Source organism: Folsomia candida, unplaced genomic scaffold (assembly GCF_002217175.1).
Source record: "Folsomia candida strain VU population unplaced genomic scaffold, ASM221717v1 Fcan01_Sc006, whole genome shotgun sequence".
Taxonomy (NCBI): Eukaryota; Metazoa; Arthropoda; class Collembola; order Entomobryomorpha; family Isotomidae; genus Folsomia; species Folsomia candida.
This window is the reverse complement of record NW_019091198.1, coordinates 9,562,815-9,587,412: the sequence shown is the minus strand read 5'-3', so window position 1 is coordinate 9,587,412 and position 24,598 is coordinate 9,562,815. Positions and strand designations below refer to the sequence as shown.

General features: G+C 39.4%; 2 protein-coding genes across 3 annotated transcripts; one reads left to right on the top strand and one right to left on the bottom strand.

Moving 5' to 3' along the window:
- The first annotated feature begins 5,406 nt into the window (after positions 1 to 5,406).
- Positions 5,407 to 10,310, top strand: LOC110851111. Its single transcript, XM_022098749.2, has 3 exons — positions 5,407 to 5,664; positions 7,471 to 7,657; positions 8,117 to 10,310. Exons 2-3 carry the CDS (start codon positions 7,487 to 7,489, stop codon positions 8,489 to 8,491), a joined length of 546 nt encoding a protein of 181 aa, XP_021954441.1. The 5' UTR covers positions 5,407 to 5,664; positions 7,471 to 7,486; the 3' UTR covers positions 8,492 to 10,310.
- A 3,457-nt stretch (positions 10,311 to 13,767) lies between these two features.
- LOC110850779 (sodium-dependent serotonin transporter) lies at positions 13,768 to 22,820 on the bottom strand. Of its 2 annotated transcripts, none has more exons than XM_035853028.1 (11): positions 22,225 to 22,820; positions 21,246 to 21,380; positions 19,012 to 19,231; positions 18,340 to 18,478; positions 16,402 to 16,536; positions 16,176 to 16,279; positions 15,067 to 15,191; positions 14,731 to 14,975; positions 14,446 to 14,646; positions 14,193 to 14,360; positions 13,768 to 14,116 (listed from the first exon to the last, which is right to left on the bottom strand). In XM_035853028.1, the coding sequence occupies exons 1-11, from the start codon at positions 22,508 to 22,510 to the stop codon at positions 14,033 to 14,035; spliced, it is 1,842 nt and encodes a 613-aa protein (XP_035708921.1). In that variant the 5' UTR covers positions 22,511 to 22,820; the 3' UTR covers positions 13,768 to 14,032. The 2 variants fall into 2 exon arrangements, with proteins under 2 accessions (XP_035708921.1, XP_021954032.1); XM_022098340.2 differs by lacking the exon at positions 22,225 to 22,820 and adding an exon at positions 21,470 to 21,694.
- Between the last annotated feature and the right edge of the window lie 1,778 nt (positions 22,821 to 24,598).

Here is a 24,598-nt window from a genome sequence, read left to right as displayed (position 1 = left end):
AATCTCAATCTCACAAAATAAAAGCGTCCAACAACAGTGGGGGAACGTTGAGATGAACAAATCTCAGCATTCGTCAGTCGTCATGCTTTATTACCTGCATCACTTTTACAGCTTCAAAAGAAAGTATCCAACAAGGCAGTAGCAGCCATAATGTCGCATCCGTATCATTTCCTGCAGCTCTTAGAGCTCATGTTTATGCTTATTAGTATTTCTATCTTGATCTAATGGACGGCTTTAATCAGCTCATATTTTACTTCATGACAATCAAAACTCGTCATTGTCTTTATAAGTAGTATTAAATATTATTGAGAAAATTTAAGCATTTTCATGTTTATACATACATGCATATTTAAGTAGATACGTATTATTTGTTTAGCTTTCTTTATAAGTAGTACTAAATGTTATTGAGAAAATTTAAGCATGTGTTTATACATGCATATTTAAATAAGTGGATACGTATGATTTGCTTAGCTTTATGTCGTCTGAATCTTATTCTGAAATTGGGATATAAAATTTTGCACGTGCAAATTTTGTGTCCAAGTACTTTCAGAAATGGAAACTACCTACGTACGAGTTCATGGACGGGTAGTCTGAATTTTCGTTTTACATTTAATGTTTGGTTTACTTCTATCGTCACCATCAGCATGTCACTAATTGACATTTCATTCATTACTTCCTTTCATTTCTGTAATACTGTCATAAACTTGAAATAATGGCTCGAATTTAGTACTGTCACATCGTCATGTCGAATTTCACCACGGAACGCCCGTTTTCCACTGAATGACGGGAGGCTCGACTATTATTCCACGAAGAGAGAAAGCGTCAGAAAACTTAAATATTATTGAATGCACTATGATGGACGGGTAACCTTTCAGTGTGGCTGAGAGATTCGGATAGAATGTCATTTAGTATTTAATTTTAATAAATATATAGGATGAGACCAAAGAACGGGAAAAACAAATTTAAGAAAGTAGCGGAAATGAAATGATGCAAATTCTGCATTGAATGTGCTACAGCACTTACTATTAGATCGGCAAGGTCAGTCGGGTTGATATCCTCGTACGTAGGTCAAGATGATACTGATTTCTAAAATCCTCGCCAAGACACACCATGGACAAAATTTTCATTAATATTTAAAAATTCAAAATAGTTATGCTTGATATTGTAAGTATGTAAATATGTATACCATGGAACATGTCACATCCGTTTAGTTAAACAATGTATAAAATGCAGAGAAATTTGAGAACAGAGTTGCGTATCAAAATAGGTCCTAGGAAACTTATCTTATAAATAGCTGTATGCATGAAGGACGACATGATATTTCTGCATAAGTTTTCGAAACTGGTTTAACCTACTGTAACAAGAAGAAGCTCTCTTTCAATTTAAACTTATAAATTATGCAAAAACGTAAAGTGCATATTCCTTCAGTAAAACATATACTTAACTCTTTGTATGAAATCAATGCTAGTATTTCAATTATTTATTTGTTTAACAAAAGCATCTGCAATTTCATGCATTGTCAATTTGTTTAAAGAAATGTACATTTTTATTCATTGTTTAATACAATCTCGAACTAATTATGCCCAGACTTGTTTTTTCTTACCGAGGAGTTGGAATTTAAGTGTCCCGTTAAATCTGCTATATCCGAACCCAGGAAAATCCGGAAAAAAAATATTTTTCACCTTTTTTCCTAGAGTGACACAGCTCAGGTAACAGGCGAGAATCTGAGAAACATGTTACAAACAAGATAGCAAATTTTGAAAACAAGTTTTATTATTTCTTCTTCATAGTGAAAGTAATCCTGCCTTGTTATTGAATTTTGATAAAACTGAAGAAAATACAACTCGTGAATGACGGAAAGCAAGGAAAGCTACATAAAAGGTCGTCTTCATGTCCAGAGTTACAATCTCGTCATCCACCACGCACCCCATGCAGAGTAAACATCAAAATCAGAACAACACGATACTTTTGTAAAGTCAATGTCTTCTTCCTTTTCTCCTCCGTCATTCCTACTGAACGAAAAATGGGGAAGTGGTGGCTAAACTATTTTTAACAAGCTACGTATTTACCCAATTTGCCTAACGTAATATGTTCATCTTTTCAAAAGAGACACGCTCACGGATCCGAGGGTTTTTCCAGGAAAAGTGTGAATGATGATACCAAATCCTGTTTCAAACTACCTGGCGAGAGAGGTAATTGTACGCTGAGAGATCATGAGATGATCATGACGACTCAAACATAAATATGTGTTGCATATTTATTTGTGCTCATTATGTGTATGTATTGAATTTCGTTGTGCCCGTGGCACTGGCAATTTTCTGGAGTCGTTATTCCTTAACAAAAGTGTGTATATTTGTCTGTCAAGTGGGCGAGATGAGTGACATATTTTATTTAAAGGAAAAAAAAGAGTCGCAATAAGCAACAGGTCTGTTGCGTAGTGTGTTGTTGATGCGTGATTAAGACGATCAAGATTTTTTGAGCAACAATGATGACGTGGATGTCTTTTACGTAAATATGTACATGAGAGAGAGAGAGAGGTTATTATATAACGTTTGAAAGTGTGGTCGATTCACCTCTTTAGAGGAATAAACGCTGATCACAGGCCCAATCTCAATTCTCAGAGAATTGAGACTGCCTGTAAATGGGTCAGACACTCGAATGGGGCTTCTTAAGATTTTGTGAGTTATCCAGTCGACTATTTCTATAAGTACGCTTATCTCACTTTTTGATAAGAATGCCGACTTTCTCAAGTATACATGCAGACCTTCTTGGACAAGGGTACAGAAATTATGAGAAAGAAAAATACATTGACCAGTTCGTGTTATCATTATGAAACATTTTATGTATGAGCAACAAATAAATTGAAACGAGGAATCTGCATACAAGACAAATCTTGTTATTACCAGCGAACGTAATCATTCTTAATTTATCTTTCAAGGGAGTCGAGAACGAAATCAATTTGAGATAAAATTACAAATAAAACGGATGCGCATTGTAATTGAAAAATATCTTATTTTTCGGGAGAAGAATAAGTACAACGAACGAAATGCTGGCTGTGTGTTCCATCCAACAAGGGAAACTAATTAGACACCACTGGACTCCATATGGGGCAAGTACATATATCGGGCCGGGTGAGATTTGGCTGATGAGTTGGAGGATAATTAGTGCATCCCGAAGGACCACTTTCTCCTCTCACCCTTTGTTACTTCTTCTTCTAAATGTTAAATTGCCGACTTAAATTTGTACACAAAATCCTCACGTCATCGAACCTTTGGGTCTCATAATATTCATTCCTCGCTGAAATCCTTGCTCACCGAATACATCTTTCTCCAAGCTCATCTCGTACATTCCACCCACAACCATGCAGCCAATCAACAATTGTGCAAAGGCGAAGAAAAGCTGGCGTTGTTGTTCTCTCCAGCCAACCCATTATTTGTTATTTCACAGCAAACAAGTAACCCCGTCACACACAACCCTATGGTCCTTCTACTTACGTCAGAAGAACAAACCCGTCGTTGTGTGAATATAACGCAGGGTTGGATAATATGTGCATCCAGAGAAAGTATGGAGGAGGAGGGATTGCCGGGGTAATCTGCGGGATACACTTTCACTCCTGTAACCTGAAGACATGAGCATTTTACTTTTCCCAAGCAGCCCCTACTTATTCACGACAGATAAAAAAATTAATCCATATGTTCACTCTAATTTTGGACATGCATTATTGACGACTATAACGCGTCATACTTGCCACTTTCGAGACATTCCGAGAGGGTGAGAGAGCTGTGAAAATAGCGTGATTAAAAAGTAAGCACGCGTTCTAATTAATTATTGTGCCCCATGTAGAGAAATTACTGGTTTTACTTATGCTATACGTTCGTACACATGATTCTTCGTATGTAGGAGAGCAGAGAAGTCATTCTTCTTTATGTGCAACGAAGTAAAGCTTGCTAAAGTGTGTGCAACAGTTTTATTTTCGAGAAAATGTATACATACATATTTGGTCAGGAATAGTGAATGGTTATATTTTCTTAGCGAGGTATTAATACACAGCTAGAGACAAGCACCTTTCTCTTTGATTATAGTATTCATAAATTGTGCAGATTGAATAATATTATTCACTGAACTGAAACATTCCATTTGTTACTTTGAATATTATTATGAAATCATAAACAATTATTGATTAAAGTCAAGTATACGCTTAATGCGGAAGGAATTTAATGATAAAGAGCCCAATAAAAGGTAGGCATGCATGAACCCAGAGACCAGTACCGTGTGCTTTCCCTTTTCTCAGTACTTTGTTCCCATAAAACTGCAAAACCTCAACTATTGCAAATATTCCGTCCACAGAAAGTCCTTCAAATTGTGTATATTTACTTTTCAGATAGTCGACGAGAATATGAATGAAGTTTACGAATCCTTTAAATTTTTGCGTGTGTTCAAAACTAAAAAATTCAGAATTTCAAGCGCACAATATTTTTGCCCTTTCTAAACTAGGGCGTATCGTTTCATTTGGCACATACATAAATATGTTCGAGTTGAGCAATCGTGCCAAAATTGTAGCGAGATTTAAAATAAGGGCTGAATTATAATCGAATATATCATTATTAGCACGAAGGAATGATTGACTTGTGGTAGTCGTTGGGCGCATAAACGACTGTTGAGGTTTGTTCATTCAATGGTTGCGGAACACTTGATCAACTAAATATTATTGTTATTGCCACTCCATTCCTTGTGGAAGGAGCTCAAGGAGAGTCGTTGGTATTAAACAAACCGGTGACGTTTTAAAGTGGCCAAGTCAATCTTTTAAAGGTTGATGATGTGGTTGGTATGTTTGCGTGGCTAGCTTATATGCTAATTACGATGGTGAAGTGATGAAAGGGCGTAACTGAGGGGCTTATTTCCCTTTGAAGTAGAGACTAGAACATCGGCAGGTCTATTTTAGGACTCCAAATGATTTAATAGAAGAGGAATTTTTTGTTAATATGAAATACTAACGATAAAAGTGTGAAACGTATTGCTACTGAAAATTTGTATCATCATTCTCACATTTTTCGCAACAAATCCTTTCACTGGGTGAGCAATTACCACTTCCACATATGTACTTCTGTGAATGGGAATAATATTTTCGTCCAGATTTGCAATTCAATTTTCAGCCCCCACTTTGGATAAAGTTGTATTTTCTCCCTGAGCCATTGGAGTCATTAGAGAGGGCGAGTGCAAATAAGGCAGTTATTAGGATTGACGGGCTACAATAATAAGGCTCCGTATGGTGCTGGCGAGTTGGTGGCAGCGACGATGTACGAGAAAGGTCGGCGATCAACCCCATTACAAGAGCTCGGACCAACAGGGTCGGAAATGTATTTAAACGCCTGAGCCCACCACCCACTTGGTTTAGTGCGACTTCAAGAGTAGTTGTCGTCCTCCTAAGAAGTAGTGCTCGTCCAGTGCTTGAGAAGCTGTTCATTGTGCTGGTCCTGTTTTCCCCATCGCTTTCTCTCTCTCTCTCTCTCTCTCACTTTCTCTCACTCTTCGTCCTTAACTCGATACCTTACTCAAGTGTGTACACAAGAAGCTAAGAAAATCTCAAATTCCCCATTTCGTCAAAGTGGACGTGGCCGTTTTTCTGGTTGCTGCTGGGAAGACATCGTGTACCTCGGTTAGTAGGTGAGTGGGTCTGAATTGTCTTGATAATAATTTTTAGTTCGTCATAATTGTTAGAATTCTGAGAAATTTGGCACAAATCAGGAAGCAGTGTGCCAAAAATGAATATTGAGTTGGCCCTGAAAGCAGTAATGTAGAGAGATGAGAGACTACGTAATGTTGTAATTTTAGTTTAGTGGTGACTGAGGCATAGTTTTCTGATGACTTTTCATTCTGTGGGGGCAGAAGAAAGTGGCAACTTGATGGTTTTACTCATTACTTGTTGTTAGCTTGGGGATTCAACTAGCGGTGCGGTGCTTGTTGGCATATATTTTCATGTGGACACGTTGATTGCTCCAAGTAATGGACGACGATATGTTTTAATTGCTTTATCCATGCTCTACCTGTCACACTCTCCACCCTCGTTGGCGGTTGTGTGCTGTCGAATGTCGTGGTGGTGAAGGTGTGGGTTGTTCACTTTATGCGGTATACCGTCCAGGTTTAGTTGACGGATTGTAGGCAGAGAACGACAGGACATCAAGATCTTGGCAAAACGGTTAATTACTCTTATCTAGAGATCTGTCCTCTTCATTTTGCCCTCTCGTATTTTCCGTGGTGGTGGAGGGCTAATTCTTTGACTGGTTTAACACAATTTGCGTTGGCTGGAACGGATGTTGCTAACATGACGCAGATTTTATCTTTTTTTCAACTATAAATAGCAGACTTGATAAATTCCGATGGTCAATTGGTTGTAATTGTAGGGTGTGATTTATTCCTATTAAGTATGCTGCGGGAGACGTATGTATGAATGTACACATGCTTACACAAGCATAATCGCATTTTTTAGTGGGGGCGTTACGCTTCGGGGGCAACCTGACCATAACGGGCAGTTTCGTAAGGAATTGAGCATAAAACACGCTACCGAGTCCCTCATAACTTCAATTAAAATGAGAGGAGGCCTAAGCTTGGTCGCTTGCTTTATGCACAATGTGAATGGATTGAAATAACAACAATCGTCATACTTAAAAGAACGGAAGGGAGAGAAATTATAACGTTTTAATAGTTCATTTCTGACGTATCAGAGAGGAATGCAATATTCCACTTTGTTCCATATGCAGACAATGTTTGCACTCACACAAACATTTCCGGAACTATTTGGCAGACAAATCCTTCATCAAACATGGTCAAATGCCAATCATGCTACCCTTTTTCACACAAAGAAACATCTCGTATCGACAACAACAATGTGAAAAACAGGCATTCGACATATGTAGGAGCAGTAAGTAAATAAGTGAGGCTATTGGTATGCCATTGGAGAAATGCCTGATTGGAGCAATGTTTGCAACAGCTTTTGACAGCTATGATTTCCACCAGCCATCTTAATTAGGGGCCGAACCACACAAATGAGTCGCAGTTGATTTGCGTCAGTACCTCGAAACCCCAAGTCATGGCTGAGGTAGAAAATTTGGAGCACCACGGCGACCGACGGTATTGAGATGGGTGAAAGCATTCACCACACTGCTTCAGTCTTGATTGAGAGGGTTGTGCTGTTTGTTCAGGGCGTAATAATTCGATTGGGGATGCGATTAGCATATACTGGTTTAATTCTGTTTATCTTTACCATTACTCGTCTGCACTGTTTTTCTCCACATATTTACATATACAGCCAGCCAGCCACACATCCCACGCACTCGACAACATTCTGATACTTTGTGAACGGGGGTTTAAATGTGGCGAGGCGAGCTGAGCTGAAATGTTGTGTCGTCGCGTCGAACTATTTTCGAGTCATAAGTAATTTATTTGTTGGTTTTTGACTTTTGACAATTTTAGCTGTGAAAAAGTGAAGATGAGTCTGCTACGATTTCCATCCGGAGTGACGGACTGCGTCGCGATGATCGTACTGGTCGTGCTGTCCGTGTCAATGATGGCGACCTGTTTAGAGAGAGATTTCACGCCAGAGTCCAAGTACTATACCAGACGACTCGTCCCGATAGAAAATCCTCGCAACTATTTTCAGGTGAGACGAGTTTTAAACTTGCTTCATGTGGGTGGTGATGTGTAGTTTAGCAGTATCTAGTTAATAATTTCGAGCCAAAATTTCTAGACAAAAGTAAAGATTATTTTTACTTTTTGAGTAAAATATTAAAACGGTGCAATAAATTTAGTAGCCGTAGTCTCACAACTTTTGATGTGTCTCAAGTTCCAAAATAGATTTCTTTAGATATTTGTGCACCGTGCTGTCTGAAATCTTCTTTCTTAATTGATGGATCAAGAGATGTCTTGAGCGGGTGCATTTGTAGACTTATTGAGGAGAACGTGCTAATAGAATACATCAATCATTTTTCGTTGCTTATCGGATAATACGGATAACCATAATAAAGCTAAAATCACCACCACCTCTTCCTCCGTTCCTATGCAAAGAGGGGAACGGTTGATGAATGTCTCGGATGATTTTATATTGCGCCTTGTTGTCTAGTTCTTCCACGACATGGAGCCATGGAAGCGAACCCCCTCCGCAGGCTGGTTCGGCATGCGAGGCAAGAAAGTAGTGGGCTCCAACTTTTTCGGCATGCGAGGCAAGAAAGGTCCCTCTGGGTTTTTGGGAATGAGAGGGAAAAAGATGGACCCGTTTCCACAACAGGCAGCCATAGCGGACGACACCACTAGCAATGAACTATACCCCCCAGTGGACTCCTTCGAAGATGTATGGACCTTCTCCAAGCCCAGGTTGGAACAGTTGGAGGACCTCGAGGCGACCGACTCCTCCAGGCATCACAACCCAGATCCTCAAGAACGGTTGCTCGAAAGTGGCTCCATGGTGAAAACAAACCATGGGAAAATTAACATATAACTCTATTACTCCAACTTTTCCGCTCAACGTGACAAAAATCTCTCCGCATGGTTATGTTCGTTCCTCCTCCTCTGCAGATTATAATCATGGGCGTCAAGTCTCATATAATGCAAGCATGCATACATACATATTTAAATGTAGTGCACCCACACGCTTTGTCCCCCTTTTCGACACGTTACTCTACCGCTGCAGCTGCTGGGCCCTGTGTCCAGAGAGGGATAACTTTCACCCACGCTTGATTTGAGTTGCAACAATGTCTGCACCGACCACCACCACCAACGAATAGCGTCACTACCCACGCTCTCCAAAGTAAAATCCAACAAGTATTACTACATTATTCGCTGTTCCCCTTCACACTAGTTTATCAACTCTGTAGTTTGTTTGCTTACTTACTTTCACCACTAAATGTACAATGTAAATGTTAGTTAGTTGGATGCCGAAAAACTTTTCCACGTTTTGCCAAATGTCGTCTCCTCCTCGACTTACTCGTAGTTAGTGACCTTTCGCCGCAAAAACTCTTAACTCTGAACATATCTCACTTTAAATGTTATCTGGCTTTAGAGTTCATACATAATCTTATCTCTCCCCATATTCTACCACTACTACTGAATACTAGTACTAGTACTAACTAAGGCCAAAAGACTGTTGCATTAGGCGAGTTATCATCATCATCCCCCAAAGGAGATCTCCTGCTTGATGTTTGCAAAAGCCAGCTTTATGTAAAGTAATTGAATAATATTCGCTGAATAGGTAACCTCCCTGCATAGCGCATCGTATAATTATTTACTTATGTAGCAAAGTAGAATCATGTTGAACTATATCATACATGGATAAAAATGTTACATAAATTTTCCTCTTATAAATATGTACTTACATGATGCGTGTGATGTCTATTCAACAACAATACATACGAATACATACATAGTAATAAATATTATTAAATGGATATGAGTAGTATTACGTTAAAATGTATATACCTGTTAGATAAATGTTTTACATGTCTGCTAATCTTATCACAAAAAAATAAGGAGAAAAATATACCGTGTAGGAGACGTGATCCTGGATTCCATAAGTAAACTTTTAAGTGTGGCAGAAACTTATCAAGAAGAAAAAGAATATCAAAAGTTTAAAGATATACTAAATGAGCATATTATGTAGTAATTATCGCGAGTGAGGAAGATTGTCGATGTGGTGGCTGATCAAAATCTGTGTTATCCGTGCTAAGAGATTTGGTGGCTAAGCAGGATCTTTGAGTTGGCGAGGAAAAGTTTGGTTCTATTTAAGCCAATCTAATTTGTAGACGGTTGTGGGTTGGTAAATTATTATTTTTAGAAAAGTATGTACCAATAAAAATGTGATGAATGATTGAGAAAGTGTAACCAAGTAATGTATTTATGTTGAGAAAATGAAGTGTCTCAAGTGGTTCATATGTGATCTTTCTGAAATTAGAGTTCTCCCAATTTTCTAGCATAACCTATAGTGGAAGTAGTTAGTTAACAATTCAAATCAATTTTCACACTTGGTTTAAGCTTTATTTTAAGCCATACATGTCATTTTTAAAGATAAATAAATAAAGTTAAGGGTAGAAAAGTATGAAATAGAGAGCGAAAAAGAGGTGCGTACATATAAAATGAATCTAAAAATTGTCCGAGTTTTGGTGCATGTCCGTCTTACGGGTCAATTCAATACTTTGGTTTAATAAATTAGTAGAATGTTGCAGAGTCTGTACTAGTATTTAATCTCATGATTCAAAACCCTGTATATTGGAAATGTTACCTCAAATAAACTAATCCTTCTTATTTTAACTGTCAGCAAACACTAAATTCATTCTCAAAATTTGCAAACCATTTCCATTGCGAGACTTCGTCATACCGTAATCTATTTCCATATAAAGACACTTCGTCATACCATAATGTATGGCCTGTTCCATATATAAAGGTCATATGAGCATTTGGAGACGACTATATTTAGAGTTTGTCTATTGACAACAAAATTTCGAGAAATTAAAATTTTAAATGAAGTTCCAGAGCTGTATATTCGCCCTCGTGTCGTAAAATAAAATGACCAACGGATTGGAAGAGAAGGTCATCACAAAGTTTTGTGGACAAGTAAGCAATTATAAATCAGGACTGTCCAAACTGGTTGATTTGTCGTCGGCAGAGCAGCAGCAGCAGCGATAAAGTTACTAAGCATCGGCCATGAAATTTTAATTGGGCACTCAGCAAATGGTCTCCATTCTCCGATCCGGACCTACATACATATAAATTTAGGGTCGAGCTGGTCTTACTGGTGACAAATGCAGGGCGTAATTGAAGTCGACTAAATACACTCAGTCCACTTAAAATCGCACCCACCAAACTCTCCATTCCTTTAATAATAAGACGACAAAAAGAAGTGACTTCTAGGAAAGAAATCCATGTGGATAATCCACTTTGATTCAGTGTACTGTTTTGTAGCGAGTCTTGATCATTTATTTAATTCAGCCATGAATCTTCATATATTCAATTCAGGAAAGTGTAGGTGGACTCGTTGATTGTATGTACGATCTTGAGGCGTCTTTTTCAATTAATTCATCATCCCCCTGTCTCTCATCCCCACGAATCTAAGCTTCCGGGAGACATTTTTGATATTAAAAAAACTACCAATTTCCCCAGGTTAGTTCTCTATGTGCCATGTTTTCCTACTTTCTACGTACATATGTGTAGGCAAGCCTTTCGTCATTTTTTATTTACTGTCTTTTTACTCATGAATAACTTCACCTTTTCAACCAAACTTCCAAGAAAAAAGCTACGTTTCGCCCACCGTCATTTGATTTGAGGTCCAAAAAATATTAAATTTCTCTGGAATAAAGAATTGTTCCCAGTCTGACGACAAGACTCACATGGCGACTTTCCGAATTGAAACTTGCTCGCCTTGAAACGGTAAACAAAAAAAGACCGATGGGAAAGGGCGTCCTCCATAAATAAAAAATTTGCCGTGAGTAAAAATACAAACTTTCACCGAGGTCGGATGTAGGTACACACAAAAAAAGCCTTGCACACACATGTGATGATGGAATGAATTTTAAGGTTGATAAATGAATTGTATCATAAGCAATCTTGACAATTAAAATGTATGCTGGTATGAAAATGGTTTATTGAATAACCGCAACCTTTCAGAGCCCTGTGGTCTTTTGGGCTCATGGAATACTTACTGATATGGACGAAAAGGACAAAAGGAGAACAATTCAATGCAGAGAGCAGGTTGTTGAGACTGCTTTTTCCTCAGAAATAATATACAATGGTTGGTATCAGCTCCCCCCAACGTATAACTTTGCAGAGAAAGTTCTTGTTGCTCAAGATGGTGAAAGAAAGCAGCATCCGGGCTTTAATTAGGAGCCTGTTTGTCGGGTGAAATCGTACCCGCGTGGGCTTGCAGATTTATAACATTCTTATTTTCTATTGCAAAGGTCACTGAGAAAATTTGGCAAAAACAGACAATTCTTTTTGCAAGTAATTAACTACTAATTGATGGATTAAGATTAGAAAGCACTTAAATTCTCACTTGTCTGTAAAGCTTGAATCAGATCTTGATGGGTTTCGGGTCTAATTTTATTATGTGCGAGAACGATAATACGTCAAGACGTGGATTGAGTTTGGTAATGCAGCAAGAATTCGTAAAGCAGGCGATACGATACCTTTGTTGAGCTACGCCAGCATAAAATAAGTACCAGCACCATCATCTTTTGATTAATGACGACCAACTCTCTTTCTCTCTCTGCATTATTAAAGCTATTATTATGTTGGGATGCATTAGTGCAGAAAAGGTAATTTGACCTATAATTTTTTGAACCCCACCACTGCACTCCGAAAGTATCGTGCTAACATAATAAATATAGATTCGACGTACGCTATGTATATATTTATATACAATGTGGTCCAATTAATAAAAAATGAACGTTGCCTCGCAGTTTTTATTGCATATCCATCAATACAAAAAACTACGTCTTTCCACGCTGTACACTTAATACTCGTCATTCATTACAAGTTGGCTGAAAAAATTATGAAACTGTCAGGAAAATGTTGAGGCGAGACGATTGATGATAATCTCCCGATATGTTCTTACCGTATAGAAATGAAATGCCAAGGTGGAGGATTTAGTGCGTTATAATGATGATGATGACATACGCAAGTCGTGAGAAAAGTCTCATCAAATTATAACATACAGGTTTCAAGGGTAAAATAATTTTCTGTCGCGTATGAATGACCTTGTTTTTTTGTAGTTAAACAAAAAAAAACGTTCACTTCACTCCAAGTTGTAATGAAAAGTTAATAGAAATGTGCTAGTGACTACTAAAAGATGACTATATCAGCAGAAGACGGGTGTCATCTCACAATTTATCATTTATCAAAATGAGTATGTATGTATGATGAAAAGTGTGAATGGGAAATCTCAAAATTGTGTAGATCCTCCAGTGATAGGGTTGAGGAAGGGACTGTCACTGCTGCATGGTGATGATGACTTACGCCACACCAAGGTTAGCAACCTGAAGATGAAAGGGAGAAGATCGAGATTTCTTCCGTTGGAGCCCTGCTGTCAACTTCACTCTCCAACTTCAAACTGAATAAGGAGTTTTCTAAGGAAGTTTGCTTCCCGATTTTGACATGTGGAGGATGGTTGTTGCCAATTTTATTGACGAGATTCGACACTACTTGGATCGCGTTAAGGGGAATGATTTGGATTTGAATTGACATTATGGGCTCCAATCCATAAAGTGAAGCAGATGTAAGGCAAACCTGATTATTGGCCTATTACAAGTAATTCAAATCATTTTTTGTACAGGTTCACCAAATCATCACCAAAAAGTGAAGGCCGGGATTTACGACGAAGCGAAGATCATCAAATTGGCAGATGGAAGATTCCATTGTGCTTATTTCTCGGTGGTGATAGTCACTGACTTTATTGGTACATATATATTTTGTGCCTTTGATAGATCCAATTATTTATTTATCTAATATTGACAATTTGTTATTTGTAGCCACTGAATTCAAGTACTCGGATAAACCTCCGCCAAGCGCAATCGACCAACTTTCATGTGGAAGAATTGTATTTTATTCATAGCGAAGTATTTTTCATGGGCATGATTTTAGGAGGACTGGCAACTTCTAATACTTTTGGTATTAATTTATCATTGGCAACGTTTTTCAAACGATAGCAGGATTGCAGCTGCATTGGCGATCAACACGATTAAGCACAATTTTGGAATAAAAACAACAACCACAAGCCTCGGAAACCTATTAGACAATAAACTTTATACAATTTATTGTAATTTCACAATTATTGCCACATGACAGATTGGCAAGAAAGCATTAGAGACATGCCAGCGTCTGTATGAAACTCGTAACAGTATCACACAATTGTTAACAGAATCCAAATTGTGGTTTGCATATCCAGACCTGGTTACGTATTTAATAGGTGACTGGGTGTGACCACTCGATGATCTTGCAACCTGTTCCTATTGTGCCAGATTAGTAAAACAGGGAGCCAAGAATCCCACACCATTTACACCGACGTTCCATAATTGGGTGTTGTAGAGTATACAATCATGTCGGCAGGGTCCACCGGTTTGATCATTTTTGCAATTCTCTGAATTTCAATTATAATAAAATAGTGCAAATTTTCCTCATTGTATTGTCTAATTTGTATCGACTTTTTTATGTACCTCCTGCCAAGATCCTGGTGTTTTGATGAACATGTAGACCATGTACAGCGGAATACACATGAGAGATGACATTGTCATCATCCATCCAATATGTATGGACCATTTCGGATATATGTAATCCTCCGTCCTCAAATCTTCATACGTAATGATGGAGAAGACGAAAATAAACTGAAACACGAGATTAAAAATAAGAAAATTTTGTGAAAAGTGAAAGTATTCATATGACAATGCATGTCTTATATGGTTTAGGTACCAGTATGAACCACGGTGTAATGTAGTTCCAACACGTCCTCCAGAAAAGGTTGGGTCTATGACCAATCATTTTTTCAACATCCGACGAAAATCTGTCCACTCCGTACAACCAACAGACAGCCACAGCTTCGACAAACACGACAAACAGAATTGAAATTCCGGGTCCGTAAATGTTCAAAAAGTTGACGAGATACATTCCACCCTGTAAATTATCGTGACATGTAAAAAATACAATATTTATTAAGAATCATACAAATTTTTTTTAGAGCTCTATAATAAATGTGACTTGTGTGCAGGTTGGTAACGAGAGGAGGAATACGACGACGAGCAGTAGCCCAACAAATACTTCACGATTTCGGGACAAGAGAGTGGGATATTCGTCGCAAAACGCTGTAATGATGGCTTCCAATCCTCCAAATGTGCTATCTAATCCCAATGTAATCAACATGAGGAAGAAGATAATGGACCAAAAATTAGAGCCCGGCATTGTTGCAATTGCTTCCGGGTATACGATGAACACCAAGCCAGGGCCTGTCCAGAAACAAAGCATCAATTAGCTTGATTAGTTAACTGTTAAGTCACAAAATAAATGTCGGCAGGAAAACAGAGGCCTTTTCGTTACCTTCTAGGCCAACCTTGTCGATACTCTTATTCTGCACTTTGGCCATGTAGCCCAAGACAGAAAAGATTACGAATCCAGCGAGGAAGCTTGTCAGACAATTGATAGAGCTGGTGATTATAGCATCTCTGAAAAAATGGGTGAAAAAAGCTTCAGTGTGAAATTTTGAGAAGTTCAAATATTTGAGATTGTGTAGAGAGAGAGGAAATACGGAGATTACTTTTGTTTAAATTGCACTCTACATAATTCCAATTCTAATCGGATATACATACATATACGATCAATGTACGTTTGAGATTAATCATACCGGGTTTGGAATTCTACGTGGAATTGGGAGGCATACATTTACAAAGATTAATGACGGGATTTCGAAGTTGTAATCGGAGGTGTGATTTACTTTGCGAGGTTCATTTGTCAACTGTTTTCTGTAAATCCGGTGAAATCAATTTCTTGCAAGATATGTAGACATCGTCACGATTAAAGGGCGACAGTGTTACATGTTTTTGGGGTAGGATGTATTGTACAAGTATAAAACACGTACCAATTTTGTACATAAACTAAACACATACGCATCGGCGTGAAAAGGCCAAAAGCGTCACCCTTTTCATTCTTCAGCCTGTATAGTAATTAGTGGTAAACTTGTTTATATAATTTAATCTCGAGGAATAGATTCCTTATAGAAAACTGTGATACGTTTTAAGCTAGTGGAACCTATGCAATATTTGCCAAATACGGATCATTTGCATACGCAAATTGTATAATAATCATATAGTTTGCATTTGATTAGATTTTCTAAACTCAAGTTACATATTATGTAACTGAATTTTGAAAATTACGTCACGTATTTTCAAAATTATGTCTCACGTCCTCAAACTATTGTCTCACGTGGTAACATGAAATGAAGTCACATACCCCACAAAGGAAATTGACCATTTTATAAATGATTTACAGACACACTTTCTGATCATGTAAGGACATACTCCAGAATGTCTTTTACTATAGATCCACGTAAGCTTAACCCGTAAATTTCTACTCGCCCAAAATTACGAAGAAACAGTTCAAGCAATCCTTCTCATTAGAAAATTTAAAACTTTTTCCAAAAAAGTCCCAACCTGTAGCAATTGTTATGAAATTTGTTATAGCTGGAAAGAGCAAGCAGTGTGCCAAATCCAGGTCCGAGTGAGAAAAAGATTTGGGTTGCTGCATCAATCCAAACCTAAAAAAAAGGTGCGAGGAAAAGATTTAGCTCGAGTGTAGCTCTTCTCATATGTACACTTTGTAAGTATAATGGTAGGATTATTATTCATCACCGAAGAGAGAGAAGAGTGTACTACTTACTTTTGGTGTTTTAAGTTTCTCCCATTGTGGGGTCAAGTAGTAGTAGATGCCATCCGATGCTCCCGGAAGAGTGACACCTCGCCCCAGCAAAATGAACAGGACAAAGTAGGGAGCAAGTGCAGTAATCCACACGGCCTGTCGTAAAACGGAGAGAAAAACAAATATTATTTGGTCCTGTAAAACCCTCCATTCTTTCCAACACTATACGTTTAACAGCATTTTCAGTACATAACTCGAAACACGGGTGGTGATCGTGATGGTGATGCAACAATCGAGGCCGAGGGTTGCTGGAGAAAGTGAATACCTATACATTGTCGTCGCCTACTTACTCGATAGATGAGACTCTGAGACAAAACAGCGTTTGACGGTGCAGTAAACTGTTTAAATGCGTACGTGCCTGGCTGGGAGAGAAAGGTTATCTAAATCGGAGACGTAGATATGTATGTATTCCTATTGTACGGTATTTCGTGGTGGTGCAACGAGCCCGTCCTTCGGAGCCTATACATATGCGCTGCTGAGTAGCTGGATGGGGTACTCGTAGCGACTTGACTGCAATGAATTATTCAGAATTTTCCTAGTGTCCTCCTATGCAGGGGATTCGTATGAATTTGCGGGAGTGGCAATTCAGGTCCCGTGTGCGGGGAAGCACTTGGAAGTTTCATAAAATTCAGTTCATGGCTACTACGAGTATTGGAATGGAGGTAGCGGCGACGGCGGCAGTGACGGCGGCGGCAGTGGAGTATCTGACTGACTGATGATGCTACTGAGAGAAGTCAACAGGTTTCAATTCTTTTCGGGGAAAGTGGTGAGGAAGGAAGTTGATTTGAAATTTAAAGAAGGGCACTAAAGGTGGCAATATCGTTCGTTCGTTCGTTCCTTCCCTGGGTTTAATTTGAGTAAGAGACGAGATGCAATCACAGGCGGCAGGCATGGAGAAAGAGAGAAAGCAAGAGTGCCAATCACACCAAAAGTGAGAGAGGGTCTTACTTATTTGTAATTCTAAAATCCTTCTTCTCTTCACTTTCTCTCTCTGCTCTCTCTCTCTCTCTCCCTGTGCTGGACAGACCGACACATGCACGTATCCTTGTTATGGACACTCAGTAATGGGGATGAGTCCATAAATTTTACACGTATCTCTCTCCGACTGAAGCCCTATATCTGGGCGAAAAAGAGGAGGATCGAAGCCCAGGCAGCCGATACAATAATGCTACCACCACTTTTCCCACTGATTGGCTTCCCTCCTCTCTCTCATCCATCCATCCCTTTCCAAAAAGACCGTCTGGTTCACCGTATCTTTCCCCACTTCTTCCATTTCATTTCCTTTAATGTACTTTACACCTCTAAATTAAATCAAAGCAAAGCCTCACACAGTCAAAACCCTCTTCACATTCACGCTCTCCGCATTCCCTTATGCTGCTCATACAAAGAAAGAGTAATGAACATTTCGGGCCGTCCGTTCGAGTGTCCAGCTTAGAGGAGAGATGTGAGAAGAAGCACCACTAGTGATGCGCCCCATTATGTATTTCTTCCACATTATGCTTTCCCTCCGTTCGAAGACTCATCTTCAAACCCTTGCAGCCCTTCACTTAATAGGATTTAACAGGCGGAGGCTCACGGTAATTGGGTGTGTGGAAGCATGTACGTATGTAGTTGGATGGACAGTAATTGGGTACTCGAGTCAATTAATGAAGACTTAATTATCTCTAATTAACGTGAGGGTTAAACTAATGGGAGGGTGAGAACTCGCTAAATTGACCCCCCTACAGCGGATAATCTGGTGGAAAATGAGTACGAAAATCTCATTTGGAAGTTATGCATGAGCTCTTCTTGACGTTATCACCTGGAACGTTCTTTATTGCCAGGGAGAAATGTGCTAAAAAAGCCTGAGGTTGGACAGCAGAGAGAGAAAACAGGAGAGTAAATACATAAATTGTGTACCTTTCCAGTGCTCCGAACGCCTTTCCAGAGGGAGAAGTAGACAAGAACGAAGACGACCAGAACGGACAGAACGAGCGGCCATCGCATCGTGCCAAGGTTGTCCACCCCATCAGATAAATGCATTTCTAAAACTTTTCGTCTGAAAAATAGTACAAAGTACATGAATTTCTTATCAAAATATTAAAAGTTTTAAACTTTTTCTACATCTTGATACTCAAAATAATCATCTTTTGTTTGTCACTCTCAAGCATTTTTCTTTTATAAGAATCAATTAAAAAAGAATGGAAAACAAGATCATTTGAAGGTGAACATCTCCTTGTGTGAACTTGGGACAAGTGGTCTTTGAGTGATTATTAACTGTATTTAGCAACTTCGGACTACTGATGAACTAAGAAATGCCTGCCGTACATACAGACAACGTGCCATTGTATGTGTTGGTTGGGACAAACTTTTTCATCATGATGTCACGAAGACCGTGCGAAGAAGACAAACTAACAAAGAGGAGAACTATGCTCTTTGGAGAGGATAACATTTGAGACCAAAGTCGTTTGAGCTTGTCAGACTTGTTATTCTCCGAGAAGTTGAAGAAGGAGAAAGGAGGAGAATGAGAGAGGGAGAAAGTTGTCAAGAGTGGTGGAAGGAGAGCTTGGGTGATAAGTGAAAGGTACACACTCGTAAAACTCTCTCGCCGGACTTGTTGCTCCTTCAGAATCCGTGAGATTGGCGATATCCTTAATCAGCGTGCAGTTATCCGTGTTCCACTCATTGTCACAACTGAGCCAGGGCAAGATGGGCTGAAAGGACTCCACCAGGTAGTACACTGCCCAACCAATTATCGTGTTGTAATGCATCCCCACGTACAGGTCAATTATGCAGATTGCATAGCCCAGTCCTGAAAATAATTTGTTAAAAACCATAAATTTTGATTGACTGATGAGACTTGATAGACAGCAGTTAAACAATGCGTCAAAAATTAATGATTTGTGACGAAGTTTAAAAAGCAACTATCTTCGTAGGTAAAATTCGAGGCATTGAATTCAACGATTCTAAAATTAAATGTGAGTTTTGAAGTCCCAATTTCCACTGGATTAGAGATTAGTATAAGAGATGAACATCTAGAATGTGGCCTGCTCTATATATTTCTTTCGTACACAGTTACGACTTCCTGCACGTACGCCGAAAAGACACATCAAAGAGAAAATGAGAACTGTCAATGACGAAATTTGGGGATTTGATTCGAGAGATGAGGATCTTCGTATCGTCCTCTTTTTCTATTGCTTCCTCCTGTTCTTTCTAAACTGACACATCCAGACGTTTAAGCTATTTTCGTTTCACTTATTACTCCTGTCAACACATTATTACATCCAGATCAGGTTTGCTCATGCTGTTCGAAACAAGTCACAAGATACATGTGTCTGTCATGTATGTGACATCTCCGTTATTCCGATGTTATTTTAATAGCGTAATTAGCATAGAAATTCCTGCATTTACATTTGGAAAAACTTATATCGTGCATCACATCGGAATGTCCAGCTAATAAAAATATGTGACAAACTCGTAAACTCTGAGTGTTCGTGGTTTGATGTGGTTTTTGCTCATGTCGAAAAGTATGAAAAGCATGTGCATGTGGTGAGCACTTATAAGCCGAGCGGAGGATGAGCACGGCTTTGAAATCGGAATTGAAAGAAGCTGGGCGACAGATACTTATATAAAAATTTATATGGCGAGATTTGGATGGACAGTGAAAAGAAGGAGAGACAGAAGCCAGAAGAAGAAGAGGAGCTGCAGTGTGGTGGACAAAAGTGTATAAATGGATTGACGAAGTGTCGGATGGTCAGACCACCAGTAATGAGGTTGCATGAAATATTTCTGCGGACTGAGCAAGATCGGGCCGATCGGGATGGACCCATTAATTTTCAGCCAGGATTGAGTGGTTTCTGATTATGTGATGGAAGCCAGGAGCTCTTTCACCCTCAATTTACTGTATCATGACGAATCATTTATCCAAAGAGTGAAGTGTTAAAATGGATTCTGGTAATTGGATGTCTGCAAATCCCCTGGCAATCGTACTCGCTCCGACCTGTACGAGTCGTGCCATTTAGCTGTTTGTTCACCCGTTGTTATCTATCGACGTTATTTTCTGGACTTCGTAATAGCCTTAGTTGCACGTTCTCTCTCGAGTGGCCAAAACTAGTCGTCGTCGTCGTCGTCGTCGTCCATGTCGTCTCACTTTCTCTCTCTTCTTGTCTAACTAATAATAGTTGACGCTGTCCATCGTACGCCACTCACAAACTGTCCACCGCTTTCGACACCTTCTTCCCTGTCGCCCTATTGACTTGGACGGTTCAAGTGCTCACAAGGGATGTGAACATCACAACAGCAATCTTTCTCTCACATCCAATTATGTTTTACCTCTCAGAAAATATATATCTTTGTCTCATCTAAATCTCGTATTGTATCGTATAATAGAAGAAATCTCATAAAATCAGTCCCTCGGCTCAACTCATACACCTCCATCGTGTCATTTAGAGACATTTACAACTGCGCCCAAAGCACACAACCTGCCGTCTCAAGGACACTCTGAAATCCGTAATTATGCACACAAGCGTTTCGCTCAAAAATTACATAATCTTCTAAGCAAATAATAATACAAACAATAAGACTTAATCATGCTCATAATTTCTACACTACCAAAAATCTGACTACAAAAAAATATTTCCATAAAATCCCATATCTTAACATTTCTTAAATTTTGCACCAGTTTAAATATGCATGCTCCTTCCTCAGAAATAGAATAATTTATTGAACACATTTTAAGCGATACGGCAGAAATATGTCTTGCCATAAACAAGTCAATTGGAGTATTTAAAACCGTAATTACGATTGCATAATCTGAAAAAACTTACCCTTTAAAGCAGGGCAAATGTGACGCCATACGGAAATGCATCCACTTCTGTAATACTGTCCCAACGCCAGCTCCATGTAAAACAGGGGGAGACCTCCAAACACCAACATTATGCAGTACGGGATTAAAAAGGCTCCTGCAAAAGAGTGAGAGATGATTATTCGCTCTGTTTGCATTGAACATACTTAAATGGAGAGTAAAAATGTATTTAAAAGCAATTCACACCCGGCACACTCTCACTCAAACAGAGTGAAATGATCACCTTGGCGACATGTACGACGACAAATTTCGCCAAAGTATTATTCACACACCCCACACGTAGCGGACATTAAATAAACAGTAAACATTGCTATTAATGTTATGCCAATCACTGCCAGTGTTTCGCATGTTCTCAAGCTGCTGCCAACATGTTGGATTCAGAGAAAAGAATCATGTTAATGCACTGGCTCGCATAGTAGAAGAGAGAGACACATATCTGCATGGTCGATAACTTTAGCGACACTGGAAATGATGGAGCCAAAAATGTTGCATTTAGCAGTGTTAATGGAGAGTTGAGTAAATACTTGGGAGGAGGAAGACGTGGAATGTTTGACATCAATAAAGAGGATGGAATGGACAGTGTCGAAGGTGATTACGAAATAATGTGACAAGTGAGTGTTAATGAATTGATTCCATACAATTACATCAACTACAAACTATATTGTAGGCAAAGATAGCAAAGATCAAGTAGCTATTCTACCTACTGCAGGCAGGCCTAGATATACATATCTACATGTACATGTGTATGCACTCTCTACCCTTGGAGGTATGGAGAGGAGAGACAATGGGGCTAATTAACAGGTGAACTTAAATGGGTTACGCATGAATCTCTCATCATTAAGATGAGGCCTCCTCCAATTAAGCTTGATTTCACGTCTGAGCTTCCATCAAAGCGAGTTGTTGGAGCAGAGGTATGAGAAATATTTAGTATTGAGACTCACCTCCCCCATTTTGATAACATATGTACGGGAATCGCCACACGTTGCCGAGGTCGACGGCAAATCCGATGACGGCGAGGAGGAACTCGACCTTCTTGTTCCACGTCTCCCTCCCATCCGACGCGGAGGCGAGGGCGGCCGCGCTGGCATTTCTGCATGGCGGCTCTGCATCCAAATTATTGTCAGATTTGGTGAGTGGTCTGGACACTAAACTATTGTTGCCGTCAGCAGGATGGGCAATGCTGTCAGCACTGCTCCCATTGCTATTTCCCCTCGAGCTTAGCATCATCTTAGTCTACTTGTTCGGCTCAATTGCCCTCCTCCTCAAGAGTTCATACGTGCCAGAAAGGGTCAATACTTGTCTTATCGCTCACTCCATCTCGGCCCGAGCGAGACAGGAGTGGAGAGAAAGAACAACTTTCCTTCTTCTCGGAAGGTGTATGGAATGCAAAGAAACCTTAATGAGAAAAGTTGAGAAACAATAAGCGACTTGGTCTTATGAACTGATTGCTCATTACAAATAGTACACGGAGAGTAAATTCATGCCTCTGCTGCGTGTACGCTCTTCAATTCAAACTGTTACGTTGGACGACTCTCTTCCTCTTCTGGTTCTTCTTCTTCTTGTGCCGACGACGACGACCTTCTCCTCACCAATTCACGTATTATGATTATTATTCTTACTTTGCATACACTTTGTAAGTCTATTCACAATCCAAAACACGGCTAAAATTCCCCACTACCTCCTCGAAGTGAGAAGTAATAAGTAAATTGTATATGACACACCTCAACGGAGAGAGAGATCACTGTGTAATTAATACGCAATTGCACTCCACTTAATACTACTCGAGCCTATCGTGGGCAGGAGGAGGGGAACAGATTTGGTGAAAAATTAACACTTTCTCTACTTCTCCACGAGAGCAAAATTCGTTGGAGTCAACCTGTCTGATAAGAGAAGGAATGAGTCTCAACTTTCTCACTTTCCCCAACATACTGACTCCACTGACTGACTGACTGACTGACTGGTGAGAAGAGAGGTGCCTCACTTTCCTTCCCACATTATTCCGAACAACCCAGCCAGAATTTCTGACTCGGTCAGAAACGGATGCAATACTTGACACAATTTAATATTTGTAAAAATTTATATAATACATTTCCCCAAAAAGTGGGGTACATGATTTTCCACTAGCAAACGACATTAAGGGAATATAAACCAATAAATCTTAAGAGTATGCAGTGACGAGGGCAATCTAAGAATTCTCAAATAACTATAATTCCTCCAACTTTTCCTAATTTGACGGCATTTCTGGTGTTAACTCTACCAGTACTTGACCACATTTTGGCCCCCCTGGGACGGAGGGGGTGTGGTTGGTGGTGACGACTTATCTATGTGTACGTGGTCAGGAGAGAGAGAGAGAGAGAGAGTCAGCAGAGGTGGTCGAGACGAAGACAAGTAATGACTGAGAGCGTAGAAATCCTCCAGCGTCCTCCTCGTCCTCGCCTCACTTTCACTCCCTCCCTCCAATGCAAATAATAAGCATAAAACGGCTCCTCATCGCGAGAAACTAGGAAGAAACGATACCATTTGGACCACCAAGACGATGATACGAAATCAGTTTCTTACGAGCCGTCGATGTTGCCCATCATCCCTTCCTCCTCTCCTTCTAACAAGATATCTCTTCTGCCTGGGTTCACCATGATGTTGTTGATCCTAAGAAAAATTTCCCTTAGTGGTGATGCATCTTGTAATACTTTGGCAAATAGTGGAAAAACCTTTTCATTTCTTTGTCTTGTCTTGTTGACCACTTTACGTACGTATACCGGACTGGGCTCCTTCCTTGCCCGGTGGTGGTGGTGGTGAAAGCAGAGAGACAAGAGAAAGTCGTCGACTATTTTCTCTCCGTTAGTAAAACAAGAAGCTTTTAAGTAGAAGAAATGGAAACTGGTATTAGTTGGTTGGTGACTCAGGTAGTACAACAGTTGATGTATGAAAGTGCACTTGACGGTTGTGTCTGAATGCGTATGTATGTATATAAGTATCTCTAAGCTCTACATAATCCGTACAATTTGGGGGTACGCTTAATTCGTTTTTTTTCAAGATGGGTTTGAATTTCATACTTGACTGGGTTGAAAAATGTCCCATTTGTTTATAGTGTAACAGGGATTGTGAGGGAGATGAGGGGATTATTTTCAATTTCCTCCGAGAACTTTGCGACCAAAAGCATCATGGGATTAGTGGAGAGAGAGGGAGAGAGATGAGGTCGTAATAATTTGGTTTCTGCTTAGTCTTCTGTGATTGATACTATTATGGAGTTACTGGTGGATTATTATGAAAGATTTTGTTGTTAAAAAGCTAGAGAATTTGACATGGGGGTTAATG